At 38.3% G+C, this 23,579-nt stretch overlaps 1 protein-coding gene across 1 annotated transcript; it reads left to right on the top strand.

The window, feature by feature from the left end:
• The first annotated feature begins 6,306 nt into the window (after positions 1 to 6,306).
• On the top strand, positions 6,307 to 23,083 carry LOC118745516 (ephrin type-B receptor 1-like). The gene is made up of 7 exons (XM_036478964.1): positions 6,307 to 6,410; positions 21,327 to 21,998; positions 22,064 to 22,143; positions 22,204 to 22,384; positions 22,444 to 22,548; positions 22,618 to 22,998; positions 23,073 to 23,083. The coding sequence occupies exons 2-7, from the start codon at positions 21,335 to 21,337 to the stop codon at positions 23,081 to 23,083; spliced, it is 1,422 nt and encodes a 473-aa protein (XP_036334857.1). The 5' UTR covers positions 6,307 to 6,410; positions 21,327 to 21,334.
• The last annotated feature ends 496 nt before the right edge of the window (positions 23,084 to 23,579 follow it).

Raw genomic sequence — 23,579 nt, 5'->3', positions numbered from 1 at the left:
ATTGTAGGTCATAAGCTATCTGCTTGCAAAATTTATGCAAATCCATTCAGTCGTTTCCGCGTATTAATTTAACGAAACTTTTTTTAAGAGGTGGCAACTCTTAAGAAAAGTAGCCTATTTTCCAATCTAGGCCATAAGCTATCTGTGTGCAAATTTTCATGCAAATCCATTCAGTCGTTCCCGCATATTAAATAAATTAAACTTTTTAACAGGTGGCAACTCTTAAAAAAATAGCCTATTAACCAACATGGCCCATAAGCTATCTGCTTACCAAATTTCGTGCAAATCCGTTGGGTCGTTTCCGCGTGATGATTTCCCAAACATCGAAACATACAAACTTTCACATTTATAATATTAGTAAGATAAGATTTATTACAACATTTGTATCTTTGTTTGTATCTTTATTACAACATTTCTATATTTATTTGTATCTTCATTTTTGGTGCTGTAGAAAGCGGCTTTAAAGTCGACAAATAGGTGGTGAGTGTCGATCCATTTTTCGGGCGTCTTTTGCAAGATTTGGCGTATTGTGAATACCTGGTCTATGGGGAATTTGCCAGGTCTAGAGCCAACTCTTACCTCGTCATAGTCAGGCGCTGGAATATCGACTCCATCGACATCGACTGGGGACTCCGCTTCACCTTCTCGACTTCTTTCAGTGCTTTTGCCATTCAAAAGGGTCTAAAAGTGTTCCCTCCATAATTTGAGTAGGTTCTGGACATCGGTCACTAGGTCCCCATGGTTGCTCCGACAGGAGTCTTGAAATCTTCCGTAAGTCGCTCAACTCTCCGCTAAAAATTTCGGGTGTTTTTTCTGTCGGCCAACATCTTTTTATACTAGAACCCAGTACTACATACTGCCAGGTTGCGGGCCCCGGCGATGTCGATCAGCCTCAGCCCACCGTTTCGATGTGAAGGCTGAATTTTCCGACACTGAAACCAAAGATCCCTTCGTTGCCCATCTTGGCATTTAAATCGCCAAGCACGATTTTTATACGTGGCGGGGGCAACGCTCATTTGTACGCTCTAAGCTAAGAGATCCTTGGATGCCTCGTCCTTGTCTTCCATCGGAGCATTGGCACATATGAGCGAGATGTTGAAGAATATCGCTTTGATGCTGATTATGGCTAGACGTTCGTCCATTACAGTGAACGCCGGTCTCTCTCGCAAGGCTCCGCGCTTACCTTCCTCGCCCCGTCCATCGCTTTTCATGGATAGCGGTGACGTCAGCCTTTATTTTCCCTAGGACATCAACCAGCCGGGCAGAGGCACCTTTCCGATTAAGGGTTCGGATACTCCAGGTGCATACCCTCAAATCATAGTCCTTCCTATGTTTGCCGTGGTCGTCATCAAAAGAAGGGGGTGTGCTTTTTCTCATTGGGCAGGGTTTTAACGTGGCAGGACCCAAACCCAGCGCATACGGGGTGTTACGCCCTCCCACTTTAGCTCGCTCCCAACTAGTGTTCGGTCGCTACCCAGAGGATTCATGGATATAAATATCCGGACGTAGTGAGCTGCGATTTGAACCGTAAGCACACGAATGACTTCTGGCCACTCCCAGGTGAATGACAGTCAAAAGCTTTGCAGTACTGGGAAATGTACAGAACATAGTGGTCAAAGACGAATATCTCAACTAAACCCTGATGTATTTTTTATATTCATAGCTCTACATACCTGTATAGTAAACCAAATAGCCGGACCATACGTTATTCAAAATAAAAAAAATTTTCAAAATAAACTTTTCCGTATACTCCGCACTTTTGTAAGGTAAACTAACAATTTATAATCGTTGCTTTGCAGCGAACTATCTTCTCCTAAATTATATACATATGCAGGTATAAATTAGTCTGTTCCAATAGCAGTCCGGTTTACAGGATTTAGTCAGAACTTACAGGAAGTCCTTCCTATTGACATAAAACCTGTAAGTGGGAACACATTTGAGAGAGTAACTGAGCAACTGTTCCTAGTCAGAAGTTACACGTAGTCTGTTCCTTTGAACTTCGGACTAAAACCTGTGGAACTGTCAAACTACAATTTTACTCTCTCAAATGAGAGTAAAAGGAGAACAGATGCAGAAGTGCATAGGAACGCAAAAAAGCACTATTTCCTATAAAAACGTCAGTCGGTTTGTTTACATGTCATTTGTACAACACTGATTTAGCTGAAATATCACTAAATAAATATTAAAATCTATACATATTCAAACATTTCGTTGTTTACTTCCATTTTTTTTTACAAATATAGGGTACTTTGCTTTCACCGCTGTTAGTTTTTGCTTGCACATGCAAATCAGCTGATCGTTTGACACTTTTCATGAACTTACAGGAAAAGAAACTCCGGACTAAATCCTGTAACTTCTGACTAGGAACAGTTGCTCAGTTACTCTCTCAAATGTGTTCCCACTTACAGGTTTTATGTCAATAGGAACGACTTCCTGTAAGTTCTGACTAAATCCTGTAAACCGGACTGCTATTGGAACAGACTAACGATTTAGTCCGGAGATTTTTTTCCTGTAAGTTCATGAAAAGTGTCAAACGATCAGCTGATTTACATGTGCAAACAAAAACAGAAAGCGGTGAAAGCAAAGAACCTTATATTTGTTAAAAAATGGGAGTAAACAACAAAATATTTGAATATGTATAGATTTTAATAATTATTTAGTGATATTTCAGCCAAATCAGTGTAGTACCAATGACATGTAAACAAACCGTCTGACGTTTTTACAGAAAATAGTGCTTTTTGCGTTCCTATGCACTTCTGCATCTGTTCTCCTTTTACTCTCATTTGAGAGAGTAAAATTGTAGTTTGACAGTTCCACAGGTTTTAGTCCGAAGTTCAAAGGAACAGTCTAAATATGAGGACGTATTGACCATTTCGAGTATGCAGATTTTGTATGCTGGTATATTCATTTATTCTAAATATATTACTTGATTTTGTTTTGTCTCACCGTATACTAAATAAAAAATACATTAAGGGCTGTTAGCTTATCTATTTTAAAGTATACTTAAATCATTAGTTAAACTTAACTAAAGAAATTTCTGTGTAGTTTTTCTGTAGTAAAGTTTAACTAATGAGTTAACTATAATTTAAAATAGATATATTAGCAGCCTCTAATATGCTATTTTTATTATAGAAATTTATGTGCGCTATATGATTTCTGCCAGCTGCTGTTATTACTTAAGAAGTAAACATCTTGGCTGTTCACCAAACCGGTCTATAGTTTTATCAATAATCTCAGATTGGTTCTCTGATACAAAACATTCGATGTACGCTTAGAAGACACAAACCTAAAGAAAAAGTAATAAACAATTGACCTATAAATTTATTTATTAGTTTACCGTTCAATCCATTTTCGCTCATTGTCCACTGCAGCTACGCTTTTACCCTTTTTAAATGGAAATTTTTTGAAGTTAGCGAGAATAACTTATAATATTAAGGTGGAATTTTCAATATTTTCAAAAGCTTATATTTCCAAAACTGTTTCACAGATTTTCATGGATATGGTTGGAAAGGTAATTAATATACATACCTTTTATTTGATATGCATATCTTTATATATTTTATATACATATTTCGGGAAAAACTAAAAAACGAAATTATAACCATTTTTTTAAATAAAATTGAGCGTTTTTCTAAAAAAATGCATAAATAACTATATTAAGTGATGTGTTTATTAGAAAGAGTTGAGAAATACCTTTAAATTGATATATTATTTTATATAGTTAGGTTTAAGCACATGTTGCCTGAGGCTTTTTTCCATATAAAACGGCAACACCAAAAGGAGAATTTTACTTCGTGAGGGTTATAATCCCTAAGTGCGGTCGAAGGCCGCCTACGCAGAGAGGTGTTCTCCGCAAAAGGTGTTCAGCCCCTCTTCTTCGGCAGCACAGAAAGGAGAATTCTACTTCGTGATGGTTATAATCCCTAAGCGCGGCCAAAGGCCGTCTACGCAGAAACAAGTTCTGCGCAAAAATACTTCCGCACCCCCTTTTCCGGCAATACAGAAAGGAGAATTCTACTTCGTGAGGGCTATAAGCCCTAAGCGCGGCAGAAGGCCGCCTACGCAAAACGAAGTTCGGCGCAAAAATACTTCCGCCCCTTTTTCCTGACAACAGAGAAAGGAGAATTCTACTTCGTGAGGGTTATAATCCCTGATTGCGGCCCAAGGCCGCCTACGCAGAAAGAAGTTCTGCCCCTTTTTCCTGGCAACACAGAAAGGAGAATTCTGAGTAGTAAAAGTTATAATCCTTAAGCGCGGCCAAAGGCTCCGCCCGAACTTAGACTTTCTTACTTGTTTCATTTATATAGTTACAATATGTATACTTACATCTTTATTTGCAATAAAAACACACTTTTTATGTCATGTACATCTTCGTCTTGATTTTAAAAATGCAAACTCAAGCCTTCCTATTTCGCATCTGTACATAATAAAATGGTAAATTAAAGCCTTTTTCAATTCAACGAAATGTAACTGTTCATCAAAATTTAATTTTGCAATACAAAAGAATTTTTGCGACACAGCATACATCAAATTAAAGGTATGTTTATGCACTTTTTAAAAATAGTATTTTTACATATAGTTAATTACGTATATTTTTTAGAAAAAACGCACATTTTTATCAAAAAATGGTTATAGTTTCGTTTTTTTAGTGTTTTCGAAATATGTTTACAATATATATATACATAGATATTCATACCAAATAAAGTCGTTTCAATTATCTTTTCAACCATAGCCCCGATTTGAAAATCGGTGCAATAGTTTTCGATATATAAGCTTTTGAGGATATTGAAAATTTCACCTTAACCCCCCTTTAGCTCCGCCCCTATTAATTTCCACCCAAAATGGTTTACACCTTTAAAATCAGTAAAAAGGAGCGGACCGCGCCCACTTTCTATTTTTATTTTTTCTCAACGGCTTCTACACTGCACTTGTTCGACAATTTGGAAGTTAGGGGGCGCCTCCCGCCCCTACCTGGCTACGCCATCGTATGCAGGTGTGCCAAATGAGTGCCCGGCATGTCTCTCCCCCCACGACTCGAAACATCACTTCGTATGCCCGGAAAACACCTCACTGACGTCACTGTCCCTGTGGACAGAACCTATAGAGGCTGCACGCAAAATTATTAGTTGCGTTCCAGATGCTTCACGATGTTCACGAAATTCACGATTTGCAGGAACAGCTGTTTTCTCCATTAATAAACTTTATGGGAGGTGGTCACCTGGTACGACTTCTTGTAAACACCTGCAAATCGTGAAGCATCTGGAACGCAACTATTGTCAGCTACTTTAAACGCACAATTTAGGTAAAATGATGCAACAAAATGCTTTAAAATGTGTTGTCATGTTGAATTAACTCTCCTTTACTTGAATAAAGGTGTAAAATAGTGGTGCTTGTGATGTAAACAAACGCTCAGCTGACGAACCCGCTTTCGCAAACTTTTTTCTCAAAACCAGTTACAAATACAACGTCGCGTTCTTACGTGATCTTGTATTTTTAGTTCATGTGAACGTCCCACACTCTCTTTTCGTTTACACATGCGACTATAGTCGTGTTTTCTTTGGATATAGAGCTCAGTATCACTAACTTTATAGTACTACACGAGGATAAAGAAATTATAGAAACTAACTCACTAAATATAACATAAAGGCTGTTTATTTGAAACAAGTTAAAATAAACAATGACAGAATGTCTGTTTGTGTATGAATTCAGTTGTCACGGCTACCAAACTTTGCGGCCAAATTATCAGTGAAACAAAACAAACAGAACGGATAATAATTGAACCAGATCTCTACCAGGATCACATCGTTGTTGTTGAATTTGCGTGCAAGATTTTTATGCGGATCCCGATCATTGCCCAAGAAAACATAGCTAGAGTTGCGACAGAGTTGCATTGACTTCAGCTTATCAAGTTTATTCAGTGAAATCGCTGGAGAAATTTATCAGAAATGTGTAAACGACTTTCCATACAAATTTTGACAGTTCATTTATAAGGTTTACACAATTATAAGTTTATACGGTTTACAATGCATTTGTAAAGTTTGATGAATACCCTTACTATCAGTTTCACTAATGGTTGTCTGCAGTTGACTAATGCGCATCCATTAGTTAACCCATAGTTAAAAACCGCTATTTTTCTAGTAGTTAACTAATGACTGGAAAATTGCCCGTAATGTCTAACAAAATCATGATAAAAAATTTTGTCTGTGTAGACGCGACGTAAGGCTTGTACTATTTTTTTTGAAATAGGGCCTATTTAGCAAAGTTTTTGCCGGCGTCAAAATAAAAATGTTCAGCGCTATAGTACTGCTGAAAGTTGATTGTTGCCGATTGGATGTACATATATTCTGGGAGATAGCATTGCTTGGTTTCCTAAAATTAATTCCCTTTGAATTAATTCGCGCTTATTATTTGTTAAGTGCTAAAATTATTGTAGTAAAAACATAAGGTTAAATGCAATATATCTTTTCGGGTTCTGTTTAACGTGGAAGAGAATGATATCGATGAAATAAAAGAAGCGAAAGGAAGCAAGAAAATGTGTATATGACAATATCTCGGTATGAACTGAAGTGATCGATTAGACGTAAAATTTTAGTGTCCCTTTTGAGAAAGAAGGTAATGTAAATAACAATCATTAACGTGATATTGTTAATGGAGGTAACCGTTTATAAAAGCTCATAAGTTAGTGTGAAAAACTAAAATTGCCGGAACAAAAATGCATACAAACATGTTTACTGAAATAATACTCAAGTATCCGTTAAAGGGTGTTTACATGAGGCGATTTGACCGGCAACATTTAGTTGAAAGCAAAAATCGCCTTGCCTTGTACAGCTTAGGAAAATTTTCCTTAAATTCGGTCATAATTTGAAAAAATAGGCCGTATAGAAGCGCTTTTTACGATTCTTAAAGTGAAAACCCCAGGGCGCGGAGGCTTTTATTTAAAAAGTTATTAACTTTTAGTAAAGTTGCACGATTCACCATACAAATTTCACTGATTAAATGGAAGTGGTGGAAATGAACACCAAAACGTGGGGGGTTTTTGAATTCACCTTTATTGAATACTGTTTTATATAAAAAAAAGCGACGCAGGCGAAGTATTGCGGCATATTCTGGATTTCGTGCAAATCGAAAATTTGAAATTTTTGTATAGAAAATGAGATTAAAACTTGGTAATTCTCTAGTATAGGGTTACAAACGCTAATTTCGGAAATGTCGGGAGGGGTACCAATCGACGCGTTTGGGTCCCGGTATTAACAGTCCGGAATGGGAGGGCTAATATTGTTAACCATTTAAATGTTATAAACAAAAAACTTTGTTAAATTTCGTTGTTTTATATGGGCAATTACCCCGATAAAGACTCACTAAATCACCTGTTCTCACTTTTTAAACACTACTAAAATATATAATTTAACTTAATTATTAAACAAACACATAGTTTTATCAACCTAAGATAGATTATTTTGTTACTAAAAAGAAGTTGACAATCTTTGCGAGATTCCAAAATAGCTATAGTGCTGCCACTGTATTAGTATTTCGTAATAATTCACTTTTCCTAACAAGGGGTGTGCAGTATTCAATGCTTTTCGGTATCTTCTTTCGTTTGATATATATATTATATATATAAATTATGAAAATTTTTAATAAAAAATCGCGCGATTTTTTATTACAAATTTTCGCCTGCGGCGCTTTTCCCATACAAATCAGTACTTCGATAAATAATGAAGATTTTTAAATAAAAAATCGCGCGATTTTCGCCTGCGCCTTTTTTCCATAAAAATCAATATTTCGATAAATAATGAAAGGTTTTAATGGTAAAATAAAACTTGTGGCACTCCATGACGCTTACTTTTAATTTCAGTTGAAATAACTAAACCATAAAAGTAGCGCTGCCATGGTATAGCGAAATTTGCTATTATATTTTGTTTAGAATATTGGATTTAGGTGAAAGTAAATAAAGAGGAAGAAGTGTATAGTGTAAACCGAGGGTAATAGCGCAAAAGAAATGTGAAATACCAGCGATTTGAGGTTATAATAATTTTGGTAGGCGCAAAGTTTGTTTACTCTGTATATTAACGAAATATATAAAATAAAAGTGAATAAATGATTTTGATTGCAAAAAACAATAACCGGAGACGTTTTAATAGTGTTTTAAAAGTGGAAACTGGTGATTTAGTGCATTTTCGACGTGGTAATTGCTCGTAGAAAACGAAATTTAACAAAAGTTTTTTGTATATAACTTTTAAATGATTAATAATACGAGCAATCCCGTATTCCTCGGACTCGGACTAGTAAAACTGTCTAAAAATAAAAATTCGCTCAGAGCGAGAGAGTAACATTGAAAAGTACGGGATCGCTTTCTAGTAAAAAATGGTAACTTCTGTCAACTTAAACATAACCTCCAAATTTTGGTTGTAAATTTTTGCTTATTTTGTATGTAAACAAACTCAGCTCACACATTTAAATAGCCAAAAATACTTTCAAATTCATTAGAATCCACTTAAAACAAGTAATTAACTACTTTTCAACATGAATTAGCAGAGTGCACTTTTCTTTTGTTTACAATTTGGTTGCCAAACACACTACAGCTGATCGTTTGACACATTTACCAGAATTTACCAACAAAAAATTCTCGGACTAAAACTGGTAACTTCTGACAGAGAGGGAACCGTATTTACTCTCTTTTTTTGTCCTCTCAATAGTCGGAGAACCGAGTACGGGATCGATTTCCAGTAAAATCTGACTGTTTCTGACTAGTCCGGACTCGTATGGGATCGCAACTAATATTAGCCCTTCCCCTCCGGATTGTTAATAGGGGGACCGAAACGCGTCGTTTGGTACCCTTTCCCGACTTTTCCGGACCTTATTTAGCGGTTGTTACCCTATACTACAGAATTACCGAAAATTTATTGTTTTTCGATTCGTACGAAAACAAGAATACGCCCCATTGATTTTAATAAAAAATTTCATTATTTATCGAATTGTATAAGAAAGCGCCGCAGGCGAAAATTAATCATTATTTATTTATAAAATTATTATTTTTCTTTTTGAAAAGAGCGCCGCAGGCTGGAATTTTTAATAAAAAATCGCTTGATTTTTTATAGAAATTTGTGTTATTTATCTAAGTAGTTTTTTTTAAAAGCGCGTTTTTTTTATAAAAAATGGGAAATTTTTCCTTAAATTCGTCACAAATTTGAAAAAAAAAAATGAGGACGTGTGGAGGAGCTTTTTCCAATTCTAAAAGTGAAAACCCCAGAGCGCGGAGGCTTCTATTTAAAAAGTTAATAGTTGTGTTTGTTTACAAATTATCCAGTAACTTGCCAGAAACTCTCCAGTAACTTTATTTCTAAGAATTCGCTCAGAAGAAATTTACAAAAAAGTACGCGAACGCTACTCCACTAAAAATTTGCAAGTTGCATGAACAGCTGATAAATTGGTTGTTTATTCGCAGCATATTCCTAATAAAACAATATATTTTATATTTAAAAATGTTTATTTTGTGAATTTCCACAATAAAAACCCACAAATAGTTTCCTTGTTAGTTTAAATTTCATCCAGCAACATGCGATCAGCTGTTTTTCTTACTGGCAAATTCTTACAAGTAAAAGTTGATCCAGTAAAATCCAGTAAAAACTTGCAACTTCAACTGTCATTTTTCGCTCTCTCAATTTCCCCTAGTTTGCAAGTTTTTGCGTACGAAAACGCCAAAACATGAAAATTCGTAAAAACTTTTACTGGATTTTACTGGAAATGAGTAAACAAACGCAACTATTACCTTTTAAATTTGCAGAATTCACCATACAAATTTCATTGATTACTTGGTAGTTTTGGAAATGAACACATACCTTATTTATACCTATGAAGAAACCGCATTAACAAAAAACCGATTTGATTCAACACATATTTCTTTCTAACGTTTATTCCTCGGTCTTTATAGCGCACTCGATTAAACCGTATTGAAAAGTAAACAAACTTCGTTACTTTTATTCGATATTTATTTAATAATAAATTTGCGCGGTGGACCGAAATGGAAGCGAACAGCAATACAAATTTATTATAATAATAAATACAATTAAAAACGGGCTGCATAAAGAAAAATAGCCAATTTTGATTTTGCGTTAAATGAGTTATTCGTTTATACGGGTTTTCTAACCGATGTGAGAAATAAAAAATCGATTTGAAAACAAATTTGAGTCAATACACTTTTCGACTTGAACGCGCATTGAAGTTTTGTTTATGCATCTGATTTGAACCACACCGAACTGAGTCACAGCGCTTTATGTGTCGGTATAAACAAGATAACAGATGTTGGTGTTAAAACCGAAGTTCATGGAAAATTTATGATTTAAGTTAATGTATTAATAGTTGCGTTCGACAAGTCAAAAATTTGTAATAGTTTTTCCAAATTTTTACTGGATGGCGTTCGATAACGACAAAAAACTATCCAACACGCAAAAATTGAGAGAGCAAGCGTTCATTTTGATGCAAGAGAAGCGTTCATTTTGTACTGGCAAAATTTTAGTCAGCAAAAATTATCCAACACGAAAACATATGATCATAGAACATATGGTTGCAATTTTTGTAAACAAACAATATTGCATTTTTCGAGTTTTGGTATTTATACGCTTTTTGGCTGCCTTCTATGTGACTTTATGATAGCGCCAACTAGTTTTTACTTCTAGAAATGTTCCTGGCGAACATTGAACGTTCACTTTCCTTTTTTCTTCCATGGAGGAAACATGAATTTCAGTTTGTTTACAAATAAAACATAAACAAAGTCAGCTAATGTGTCTTCTTCCGGTTTTTGCAAGTGATGTCTAATTTCCTGTTCGTTTACTTTTTTGCTTTTTCTTTTCTTTGGGAGAGAATTTTCGCTTACGCTCTTGATTTTGATTGTTGGCTAATTTTGTTATCGACCGCAACTAGTAATAGGTGTGTACTCGTATTGAGAGGACACAATTCTCCAGCAGCAAACGTTCTGAGAATTTAGCAGCATTCCCACGACAGCCGGTTCTACGTACCGGAATGACTCGGTTTTTACCCGACCAAGGGCTGTTGTTTTGGCGATCTAACCCCGTTTAGGTCAACGAAATCCATCAAACGTTGCACGATCCTAGGGCTACACCTTCTCCGCACCCTTCTGTCAGGGCCAGAAATCTACACCTGCCGCGTATGCCAGAGACGACTGCATACAAACTCCACCTCGGTCAGGTGCAATGCCTGTGACGGGTGGAGTCCCCTTCGTAACTGCTCGGGCCTGCGTACGCACCGGCAATGGACCACGTCGTTCTTGGTTCTGTGCGAACCGGACCGTCTCCACGGCAAACCACCACCCGCCTGGGCAGCACACAATCAACACACCCACACCCTAACAACACAGCAATACGTCGCATCCCTCCCCCGCGACGCCGCCAACCACCACCACAAGGCAGCACGCCCTTTTGCAGCACGTACAGCAGGGGGCCGGCAGGCAACACAACTCTTTAACACCACACATCACAATCGGTCTCCCAAGGCACACAAAGGTGCTACAATTTAACTGTAACGGGCTCCAGAGCAAGATCGAGGAGATAACTGTCTTTATGGGAAGGCATGGAATATTAATACCTGCGGTCCAAAAGACGAAGTTGCACGGCAATTCAACCCTGTTGAATTTCGCCGGATACAACGTACACCGTCGAGATCGCGAGCGAGACAATGGTGGAGGTTTAGCGTTCATCACGCACCACACCGTGCAGTATCGTCTCATTGAAGCAGACATCGACCGCTGGGATACCATCCTACAATGTTAGGGTATTACTATCCGGTCAGGCGATGTTGAGCCGAAATATTTAACGTATACATATCCCCTGTCACCAGCTGCCCGGCAGGATATCACCCTGAAATAGGTGCGCTACTCAGAGGTGAAAACCGTATGGTAGTTGGTGACTTTAACGCGCACCTCGATCTCTGGTACTCAAGCCTGTCAAATGATCGTAGGGGAATACATCTGGCTGAGCAGATAGACGATTCGACATTCTGCACAATGAACGACGACGCACCCACCAGGATTATGGGCAGCTGCTGCAGCTCGCCAGATCTAACAATTGTCAACGCTGGTCTGATAAACAGCGTATCATGGCGACCTATGCTGACTAGCATCAGACCATCTGCCCATAGTTATCTCGATTGATAAACCAACCGACTTTGCTTCCGTGGATCACTGGACTTATATCAACTTTTCCAAAGCTGATTGGAAAGGCTTCACGGATGTTACTGAGGGCGCCTTCACTGCACTACCCATACCAACCGACGTTCATGTAGGTGAACGTAAGTTCCGCAGGGTTGTCACCGCTGCTGCAGCTCGCTTCATCCCAGCAGGATGTATTAAGGATCCACGTCCGAATTTTCCTGCCGAAGCGGCTGTTCTAGCTGATGAGCTCGACAACCTTCGTCAGGCCGATCCTGGAAATCCCCGTATTAGGGATCTCAATTCGGAGATTCGGCAACTTGTGAACGTACATAAGCGGAAGAAATGGGAAGAGCATCTGAAGACCTGCAACTTCGCCTCTGGTGTGAGCAAGCTTTGTTCAACCGTGAGGTCGTTGTCCAACCCGACGAAGCGCGAAGACAGTCGAGATAGACTTTGGTGACCATGCTTCGTCGGACCCGGAGAGAGGCGCGAGCTATTTTAGCCGGCAGTTCATTCTGCATCCTCCGGTGGATAAAGCCAAACGTCGAGTGACCAGAAGGCTGCACAAAATGCCAAAACCTAGTGCGCCTCTTGTTTTCACCAGCGGTGAGGTAAGGGTAGCCATCGGGAAGGCGAAAGCCTCCAAAGCCATTGGACCCGACGGAATATGCATGTTGATCCTGAAAAATTTGGGTCCTGCGGGAGTAGCGTACCTACCGGAGGTCCTCAACCTGTCGATGGCCACTCTCGTCATTCCAGACATCTGGAAAATGGGGAGAGTGGTCCCACTGCTCAAACCGGGGAAACCAGCCAACAAAGGAACGTCTTATCGCCCGATAACTGCTCCCGTACTTCACGAACCACCTGACCCCAGCGAAGCATCAACATGGGTTCCGTAAAGTGCATAGTACAACAACAGCACTTAACGCCATAAACACTCAGGTAACTCGTGGCCTAAACCGAAACCGTCCCTGTGAGAGAACTATTCTAGTAGCGTTGGACCTGTCCAAGGCGTTCGACACTGTCAGTCATTAAACGCTACTAGAAGATATAGAGGCCTCCTCACTCCCACAGGGACTCAAACGGTGGTCGGCGAATTACCTGAGTGGTCGACACTCGTCAGTAATCTTCAGACAAAACCAGCAAGCCACGTAAAATTAAACAGGGGGTACCACAGGGTGGTGTCCTGTCCCCGCTACTGTTTAATTATTACATATCAAAGCTTCCTCAGCCACCAGAGGGTGTTAATATAGTCTCATATGCTGACGATTGTTCGATCATGGCGTTTGGGAATGGAATTGATGACTTGTGCTCAAAAGTAAACGGTTACCTCTCCGAACTTTCTCGCTTCTTCACTGCAAAGAGCCTTGCCCCATCCCCTGCGAAATCCTCGTCAACCCTTTTCACCACCTGGACGAAGGAGATCAGACTGCCACTGGGTATTCACGTCGATGACGTAACAATACCGACGGTGAATAACCCGAAAGTCCTCGGAGTTACCTTCGACAGTCTGCTCTCCTTCTCGGCGCATACAACCGCAATTGTCAACAAAGTACAGAGCCGCAGCAATATCCTCAAGTCGCTGGCCGGCAGCACTTGGGGCAAAGATAAAGAAACGTTGTTGGCAACATACAAGGCAAGGACGTTGTTGGCAACATACAAGGCAAGGACGCAGTGGATGAAGCTGCAGACCTGCCAAAACACGGCATTACGAACTGCGACAGGATGCCTCCTGATGACGCCTCTACACCACCTTCACGACGAGGCCCAGATGCTCCCAGTAAAGGAGCATAACATAATGCTCTGCTCGCGGAAGAGCCCTCGCCACGGCACGTCAGGAGGCATCTTTACGAACTGACAGACGGAGTCCAGAGGTATATTAAACAACCTCTGGACCCGTCCACCTACCGACAGGCCCTGAACGGCATTCACAGGGAATCAGTCTCAAGTTATGTAGACTCCCGCCCTGTGAATGCCGTTCTAGGCACACAACCACCGGACGTGGACGGGACAGAACTTTGTCTGCCTCGGGAGACCCGCACTACAATAGCCCAACTTCGCTCTGGCTATTGCAGCAGGCTCAACAGCTACCTGAGCAGAATCAACGAGGATGTGCCCAACCAATGGCCGGCATGTGGAGAGTCGCCACATGACTCCCGGCACCTCTTCACATGCCCTGAGAATCCCACTCAGCTAACGCCCCTGTCCCTATGGACAGCCCCTCTGGAAGTAGCACACTTCCTGGGCCTCCCCCTAGCTGAAATAGACGACAACGATGATGGATGAACCGCCCCGAACGGGGCTTAGTAGCCGCTACAACAACAACAACAAGAATTTAGCAGCATTCGCTCTCAAAGAGACGAAATATCAACAGAAGTACGACAACGCAAAAACTTGCAACCTTCGAAACAGCTGTTCACTTGCACAGTTGCCACTGGGGATTAATTTGGCAATTTATTTTCTGTTTGGTACATTTTCCTCCGATTTGGCATTGTATACAATTGAATAGCTTTCGATAAGAAAAACCTTTTTAAAATACAAATTAATTATATCGGAATGAATAAGTTATTTTTCTCATAATTATTTGTGATATCACATGGTGACGCATTCAAAAACAAGAGTATCTCCTCCAAACATCCATCATTGATCCAAAAACAATGTAATAGATATAACTACAGATGTAGCTTTAAAATTATAAAATTTTCATTTCAACAATCAACCTACCAAAACCGAAAACTTCAGCAAAACAACATTTCAGCATGCTGCATTTAAATCTATTTTGGTATATTTAAAGGAAAATTATGGTACAAACGAAAAATGACATACGGCAACCATAGTCAGCACACACTAAAGTAAACAAACTGGAGATTAATAGCAAATTAACGAAAAATAAACACAACAAACGTTGTGCATATTAAATTTACTCACTTTTTCGTTGTATACTGGTATTAATAATAAAGTTTGCAATAAATAACTCAAAAATGCCATATTTTCTTTTGTTTATTTACAAACATATGTTTGTGATCAGCTGATTTTTTTACTTGCAAGTTTTAGCTGGGAAAAATTTTTCCAGCAGAAATTAGCAGCTCTCTTTCACATGTTGCTCTCTCAATTTTCCTACTTTGCAAGTTTTTTGGGTACGAGAACGCAAAACCAGTAAACGTTTTCTAAAACTTTAGATAGTTGGGCGTACGAGTACACTCCTAATAAAAGAACGTTGATTTATTCCGCTTGAAAAATATTGAATGAAAATTTTTTAACAATTCAATGAGGTGTAAAAAAAATACAATAAAAGAATTATGTTTTTAAATTACAAGAGTGGTAGATAACCAAGTACAAAACTGAACCAGTGATATATGTAAACATCCTATGATTATTATTACAATGAATAATTAATGTTGATATGGCAACTACCTTACTTTATACTATTCTACTTAGCCTATTTACTGATTCTCTAAATTACCGCACGTGTTACATTTTGTTCATTAAAACCTTAAAATACAAAAGGTGTTTTATTTCGAGTTTCATTTCAACCAGTACATTTACTCCCCCTCCAGTGTAAAATACAATTAAATATTAATTATAACTTCCAAACAATAAAAATTAATAAATTTTAAAAGTTACTTTTTATGTAAAGTTGTAAATGTAGATATAGATATGTTTTTTAGTAATATTTCCTTTTTGAATTCTAAATGTATTTTATGTTTTGATATTACTCTAAATGGCCCCTCATAATGAGGTTGAAGTCCTGAAGATTGATTTATTTTAACAAAAACATAATCGGATTCCGCAAGAGATTTTGGAACAAAACTCACATCTTTGTTATGATGTAAAATTTTTGTTCTAACTATTGAAAAGTGGTTTCTTAAATTTTTAATTTTTTTTGTGAGGAATTTTCAACTTTTCCAGAAACAACTAATTCTCCAGGAACTCTAAGGGCTGGTTTCTCCAACTCAACTTAACTTAGTTTAGCCATTTTTTGGACTTCTTCAAAAAAATTGGCTGAACTAAGTTAAGTTGAGTAGGAGAAACCAGCCCTAAGAGTTTGTCTATAAACTAACTCAGCTGAGCAACTAACTAACTGAGCTGGAGCAACCGGATAGCCACAGATCGATCTCACAGAACCCGGCATTAACAGAATCAGTACACGATGTTCCGGAACAACCGATAGCCCGGAGATCCAGCCGCCAGCGCCGGCCGCCACAATATCTTGAGGATTATTTGCACGAGTAAAAAAAAAACAGTGAGGGTGAATGATATATGTAAACATCCTATGATTATTATTACAATGAATAATTAATGTTGATATGGCAACTACCTTACTTTATACTATTCTACTTAGCCTATTTACTGATTCTCTAAATTACCGCACGTGTTACATTTTCTTCATTAAAACCTTAAAATACAAAAGGTGTTTTATTTCGAGTTTCATTTCAACCAGTACATTTACTCCCCCTCCAGTGAAAAATACAATTAAATATTAATTATAACTTCCAAACAATAAAAATTAATCAATTTTAAAAGTTACTTTTTATGTAAAGTTGTAAATGTAGATATCGATATGTTTTTTAGTAATATTTCCTTTTTGAATTCTAAATGTATTTTATGTTTTGATATTACTCTAAATGGCCCCTCATAATGAGGTTGAAGTCCTTGAAGATTGATTTATTTTAACAAAAACATAGTCGGATTCCGCAAGAGATTTTGGAACAAAACTCACATCTTTGTTATGATGTAAAATTTTTGTTCTAACTATTGAAAAGTGGTTTCTTAAATTTTTAATTTTTTTTGTGAGGAATTTTCAACTTTTCCAGAAACAACTAATTCTCCAGGAACTCTAAGGGCTGGTTTCTCCAACTCAACTTAACTTAGTTTAGCCATTTTTTGGACTTCTTCAAAAAAATTGGCTGAACTAAGTTAAGTTGAGTAGGAGAAACCAGCCCTAAGAGTTTGTCCATAAACTAACTCAGCTGGAGACGACTTCAAATCTTTTTTAACCGCAGTACGTAAAGCTAATAAAATCAGAGGCAGAGTTTCTGACCAATGAATTGAATCACCTGTAGCTATAATTGACGTTTTATGTTGACGGGGAAATCGTTCTACCATACCATTAGCTTGTGGATGATAAGCAGACGTTTGAATTTTATGTGAACCAAGAACTATAGCGAGCTCGTCAAATAATAGAGATGCAAATTGTGCACCCTAGTCAACAGTAATTTTAAGAAGAACACCGAATCTAGAAATATAGTTTTGAACAAAAAACATTTACCACAGCGTGAGCAGTTATATTTTGAAGAGGGTATGCCTCAGGCCACCATGATTCCCTATCAATGATTGTTAGAACATATCGACATCCGTCTGATGGTGGAAGTGGTCCAACTAAATCCAAATGAATATGTTCAAATCTATCTTTTGGTATTTAAATTTTTTAAAAAGGAGGTTTTGTATACCTTGAAAGCTTGACTACTGACAAAAAATACAATTTGATGCCCACTCATTTATGTCTCTTCGCATGTTAGGCCAAAAATATTTTGACAGTACTAAACGTCTAGTTAAGCGAACCCCAGGATGTGATAAAGATTAGTTTTGAAAAAAGCTATCTCATGGAATTCGGAACATAAGGACGTGGAATTCGACCAGAAACATCACACCAAATTTTAAAATTATGAATTAGAGTAATAATTTGTTTTAAATTATTTTTGTATGTTGGATAACATACTAGAGACTTGATGAACTTGTCAGATTGCTGTTCAGCAAATAAAGTCTGAAAGTGTATGTCTTTTGCTGAAAGTACGTCTATTTCAGGAAACCTTGATAGAGCATCTGCTACAATATTATTCTTTCCAGATATATGCTGTATATCACTCGTCAATTCTATAATATATCCTAAATGGCGTGTTTGTCTAGGAGATTCTTCCGTCATTGGATTTTAAACATAAGTCAAAGGTTTGTGATCAGTATATATTGTAAAAACTTGACCTTCTAGAAAATGCTTGAAAAGTTTGATTGCCCTATATACCTAAAAGCTCTGAGTCTACTTTTGTTTGCAATAGTTACCATTTAGTGCAAGGGAAAAAGTTCTTTAGCAATCATTGGAATCGATATGTTAATAATTAACAATTCCAATAAATTTCTGAAGTTTATTTATAAAGTTAGGCTTCTCAAAATTCGTTATTATTTATACTCTATCCATTTATGGTTTAATTCAGAGGTGGCCAAAACTCACACAATCATATATCCCAACTTTGCTAAACGATGAGAGAATGAAGAGAATAAGTCGCTCACGCGTCTTATGCAAACAGTGTTGTCAACGATCATCTTTTTATTTATGTGCATATGTACGTAATAATTTATTAATTAAATATTTGGGAATAAGGGGAAATGGCGCTTAACAAAGAAGTTTGTCGTCCGTGCGATTTCTTTATGACACACCAAACATTGTGCCCTCCCTCCCCATTATTAGTGGGTAAAATCTACATCCGAATTCATATTAAAAATTTTTACCGTGTCTTGCAGCGACTTGATTGCTTGAAAGTTTCGCATCAATTGAGCACGGTCACAGCAAAACCATAATTGTCGGCATCACTGATTCATAGAGTATGCTCATTTATGTGTGAAAGCAGCGCAGTTTTTCTCGTGTGCGTGTGAAAGCAGAAGAGAAAAATTTGGCACGCGTGCCTATGAAATGGCCACCACAGTATAGACAGAAGCCAACCTTTTTGGGTTGTTGTTGTAGCTATATTCACCCTTGAGGAAGGCACTGGGTTGTGTGCTGCTATTTAATGGCCTTCCTCAGACTTTTTTTTAGATTTCAGGGTTGTGTGCTGCATTATTACTAGATAAATAAATTTAAACATTTGATAAATCGTGATTTTATTAAAAGAAAATTATAAATGGTGTTGAAAAACCAAACAAACGCTCGTGCGAAAGCTCTATTTTTGTATGTTAAAGTTTATACATGGCGATATTGATGGTAATACAAGCAGTGTATTCTTTTGTGGATTTGTGTAGAATGGTTCTCTCACAGGGGCGATTTCGGTTGAGGCCACGAGTTTTCTGGGTGTTTATGGCGTTAAGTCCTGTTTTTGTGCTGTGCACTTTACGGAACCCATGCTGATGATTCGCTGTGATCAGGTGGTTCGTGAAATACGGGAGTACCAAGGCCCTAGTCTCTTCGCTACCGGGTAAAGAAGGGTTATCGGACGATAAGACTCCTTTGTTGGCTGGCTTTCCCGGTTTGAGCAGTAGGACCACTCTCCCTATCTTTCAGATGTCTGGAATGACGAGAGTGGCCATTGACAAATTGAGGACCTCCGTTAGGTACGCTACTCCCGCAGGACCCAAATTTTTCAGCGTCAACATGCATTTTCCGTCGGGCTCAATGGCGTTGGAGGCTTTCGCCTTCCCGATGGCTACCCTTACCTCACCGCTGGTGAAAAAAGAGACGCACTAGGTTTTGGCAGTTTGTGCAGCCTTCTGGCCACTCGACGTTTGGCTTTATCCAACGGAGGATGCAGAATGAACTGCTTTCTGACATAGCTCGCGCATCTTTCCGGGTCCGACGAAGCGTGGTCACCAAGGTCTATTTCAACACTGTCGTCACGCTTTGCCGGGTTGGACAATGACCTCGGTTGACCAAAGCTTACTCACACCAGAGGCGAAGTTGCAGGTCTTCAGATGCTCTTCCCACTTCTTCCGCTTAGGTACGTTTACAAGTTGAATTGAGATCCCTGTTACGGGGGTTTCCGGTATCGGCCTGACGAAGGTTGTCACACTCATCGGCCAGAACTGCCGCTTCAGTAGGATTTGTTCGATGTTAGCATAACCGACTCTAGCGGAACTTTTTGTAACCGTTCATTTTCTAGACCATTATCATATTCCATGCTGCCTCCAATTTCTAGATTTATAAGCCCTCCGAATGGTCGGTTTCACACTGCAACATTTCTGCCACCAGAAGAACTGTTTGTAGGCAAGAGAGGCAGTGCGGTGAAGTAAAGTTTCTCAACAAGTTTTTCCAGCTTCTACCCCGCATTAAAGTGGCAGTTCTGCTGCAGCGCACTAACACATGCGCAACTACAAAAATGCCGCTACGTATCAGACATCTGCAGCGGGTGCATAATTTTCGTTTATACTCGATCATCTAACAAAACCCGTTTTGCATCATTCTCTGTATACGAGCAGAAGTATTGTTCGTTAGCGACTGAGCTCAAGACGAACATGTTGGCCACAACACCCGATTGCTTTTCATACATACTTGATTGGGTTCGGGTGCTTTGCAGCTCAATATACCCGGGTGTTCGAGTTTCAACCCGAGTGTGCACAAAATTTTCTTGATTGGCTTATGGCGTTTTCGTTTCCACAAAAAATGTTGCCTTCTCATCGCGCTCTTCTTAGTGTTTGTGCGTAGAGGGCAAAGAGAAGGTTGCATCATCACGACGCCTACATCCATGTAGGTATTAAATGTGTGTAGATCGGCAATGCCCAAGCCCTATGCACTCGGTGCACATTTATTTTTTGTAAAAGTACTTATGTACCTACATGTTTTTAGGCTGTGTGTTCTAATATATACACACACAGCATTCCATGCGAAACTATACGAAATAGATGCACAAACATTTTTGTCTGCTTTGCTTCTAATTTTTTTCATTGCGTATGCACAAGCACAAAGCAACAACATTTTAATATGCTTTGTTGGAACATATTGGCGCCAGTTACCTTCAGCGTAAATTTCATTGTTGTCCTGCATTTTATCGCAATGTTCGGGTGTCCGTTTCATTGTTACACAAATTTTCGGGTTAAGTGCGGATGTCCGAGAGTGGTGTTCGCTTGTGCTCAATTTATAGCGAGCGTGATCGAACAGACTCGTTCGTACTCAAATCAGCAGTCGGGTGTGCATCTCGATCGAAGACATAGTAGCCGAGTGTGGCGTTCGCTTGTGCCCGATTTTTAGTGAGGGTGATCAAAAAGGCTCGATCATACTCAAAGCTGCTCTCTGCTACGTATATTCAAGCGTAAAGTTACAAATACATTAAAAACACATTTTGTTTTGCTGTTCTGCTACTTTTCATCCAGTGTGACACCGTGAGAATAATTGTTCCGTCATTCTAGTGTGAAACAGCCCAATAGAATTTATAAAATAATTTTTTTTTTTTTATTTCAGAAAACTCAATGGATTGTACGGAAATGTTAGGCCTTCATTTTAGTCCAACATGTATCACACTAAAATGTAATTCCAAAAGGGATGTACACAACAAAAGAATAAGAACAACAGATGCTGCAGCTCCAGGCACTGGTACATATTCAATTGCGAAATTTGGAAAAACTCTTACGTATAAAAGTTTAAACAAACAAATGCATCGCCACAATTTCAAATTAAGAAAAAGACTTCATTCAACAATACCTTCAGACGCGACAAACCTTTTGAAAGACTCAACAAATTTTAATAAAATAGATTTAGCAGGAGTTTCCAGTAATTCTTCCAGATCAGATATTCTCTCTTCCGATGTTACTGTGTCAGCAATGAAATTGCCTTCACTATCACCGGCTAAAAGAGCGTTCTCATCATATTCGTTAACATCTGAACCGGCGTTGATATCATCGTTCAAATTAAACGGGTTTGGTCATGCAATGCTGGTTATCAAAATTATAGAAGTTATAAAAAGAGTACTGTTGACGCATATTTTACCTAAAATAGCGATATCAGAAAAAACATTAATTTTAAATTCAACACAAGCCTCTTTAAACTTCCAGCTTTTAAAAGTACGAAAAGTTTTATTTGCACTCGCTTTTTTCATTTTTGTATTTCACTTTGGAGTTGTTTTAGCTGATCAAGGTAAATCATTAATATAAGATTCAGTAGTCTTAAGTATTGACTTCATATTTAAAATATTCTTAAAGTAATTCTTTTGGATACCACAAGAGAAGCTACCTTGGAGTGGACACGTTATCCATACGGACCGCAAGCTCAAACACCTGGGGTTGGTTCGGCTCATTAATCGTTTAATATGTTTCACATTTATTTTATTGTAATTTCTTAGTGGGTGGAGGAGTCATTCACAGACTTTGTCAAAGGCATAAATTGGAGAAGTTATGTTGTTTGTGATGTTGCATATAATAATGTAAATAATTGGCTGTGGTCACCTTTCATCGACCGCGGTCCAGCAAACCGTCTTTACATAGAAATTCAATTTACTATTCGTGACTGTTCATTATTTCCAGGTAGAAACAAAATTCGAAGTTCAGTTCCGATTAACTGTTAATGTGCTTTTTATTTTAAGGAAACGCACTATCCTGTAAAGAAACGTTTAGTCTTTTGTTCTATGAGTTTGATGCTGCTACCCGTGAACCTCCACCCTGGCAAACAGACAGTTATAAATTAATAGGCAAGTATAAACTACAATTTAATTAGTAGTTCACTGTGTAAATATAATCTTACTTTTTTAATTTTGTAGCGAGAATAGCTGCCGGTGAGGGTCGATTTAACCAAAACTCCGATGTTGATATAAATACAGAGGTTAAGAGTATTGCTGTTACAAAAAAAGGTGTTTATTTTGCATTCCGTGATCAAGGCGCTTGTATAAGTGTCTTAGCCGTTAAAGTTTACTACATTACATGCCCGGCAGTAACGGAAAACTTTGCACATTTCAATGAAACCCCTACTGGCCGAGAAATAACAATAATCGAAAAACAAAATGGTACTTGTGTTGAAAATGCAGAGCCGTACGAAATCCCAACGTATTTGTGTAAAGGAGATGGAAAATGGACGATTTTAACAGGCGGATGCCATTGCAAAGTTGGATATGAACCAGATTTCATAAATAAAACTTGCATAGGTAATATACAGTTATTAACTAAACTCCCTCTAACAAGTTTGTGTAACATATTAGATATTCTACAATGTTTTTAGGAACAAGTTAATAATCCGAACAATGAAAAAATGACAAAAAAATTCAGTTCGATAGAAGTTTTTGAGGCAAGCATAAGGGTACATTTTTTTTTAGGGAAACGAGAACTACGGTAGTTATGAAAGGTCAAAGGTCAAATGCAGCGCTCTTTTCAATTCCAAAAGTCTTGAAAACCATCAAACGGATTATAAAAACTGATGTTATTCAAAAGGAAATAATGAGTCGTTTTAATTAGATATACAATAATAATAACAATAGATTGGCGCTTATTACATATGTTAGTGTTTGGCCGAGCTTCTCCTCCGTTTTGTGGCGTGCGCCTTGATGTTGGCACACAAAGGGGAGAGACCTACAGTTTTACGCCGACTCCGAACGGCGATTGTATGAGAAGGTGTTTTCGTGGCAGAAATACACTCGGAGGTTTGCCATTGCTTGTCAAGGGGCGACCGCGGTTAAGAACAAACCTTTTTATACCCGAGCGCACTTGTGCACAAGGGTATTATAACTTT

The sequence above is a fragment of the Rhagoletis pomonella genome, unplaced genomic scaffold (assembly GCF_013731165.1).
Source record: "Rhagoletis pomonella isolate Grant_MI unplaced genomic scaffold, Rhpom_1.0 Rhpom_scaffold_00009, whole genome shotgun sequence".
Lineage (NCBI taxonomy): Eukaryota > Metazoa > Arthropoda > Insecta > Diptera > Tephritidae > Rhagoletis > Rhagoletis pomonella.
The sequence above is the reverse complement of the archived record's forward strand: the minus strand, read 5'-3'. Positions and strand labels throughout refer to the sequence as shown.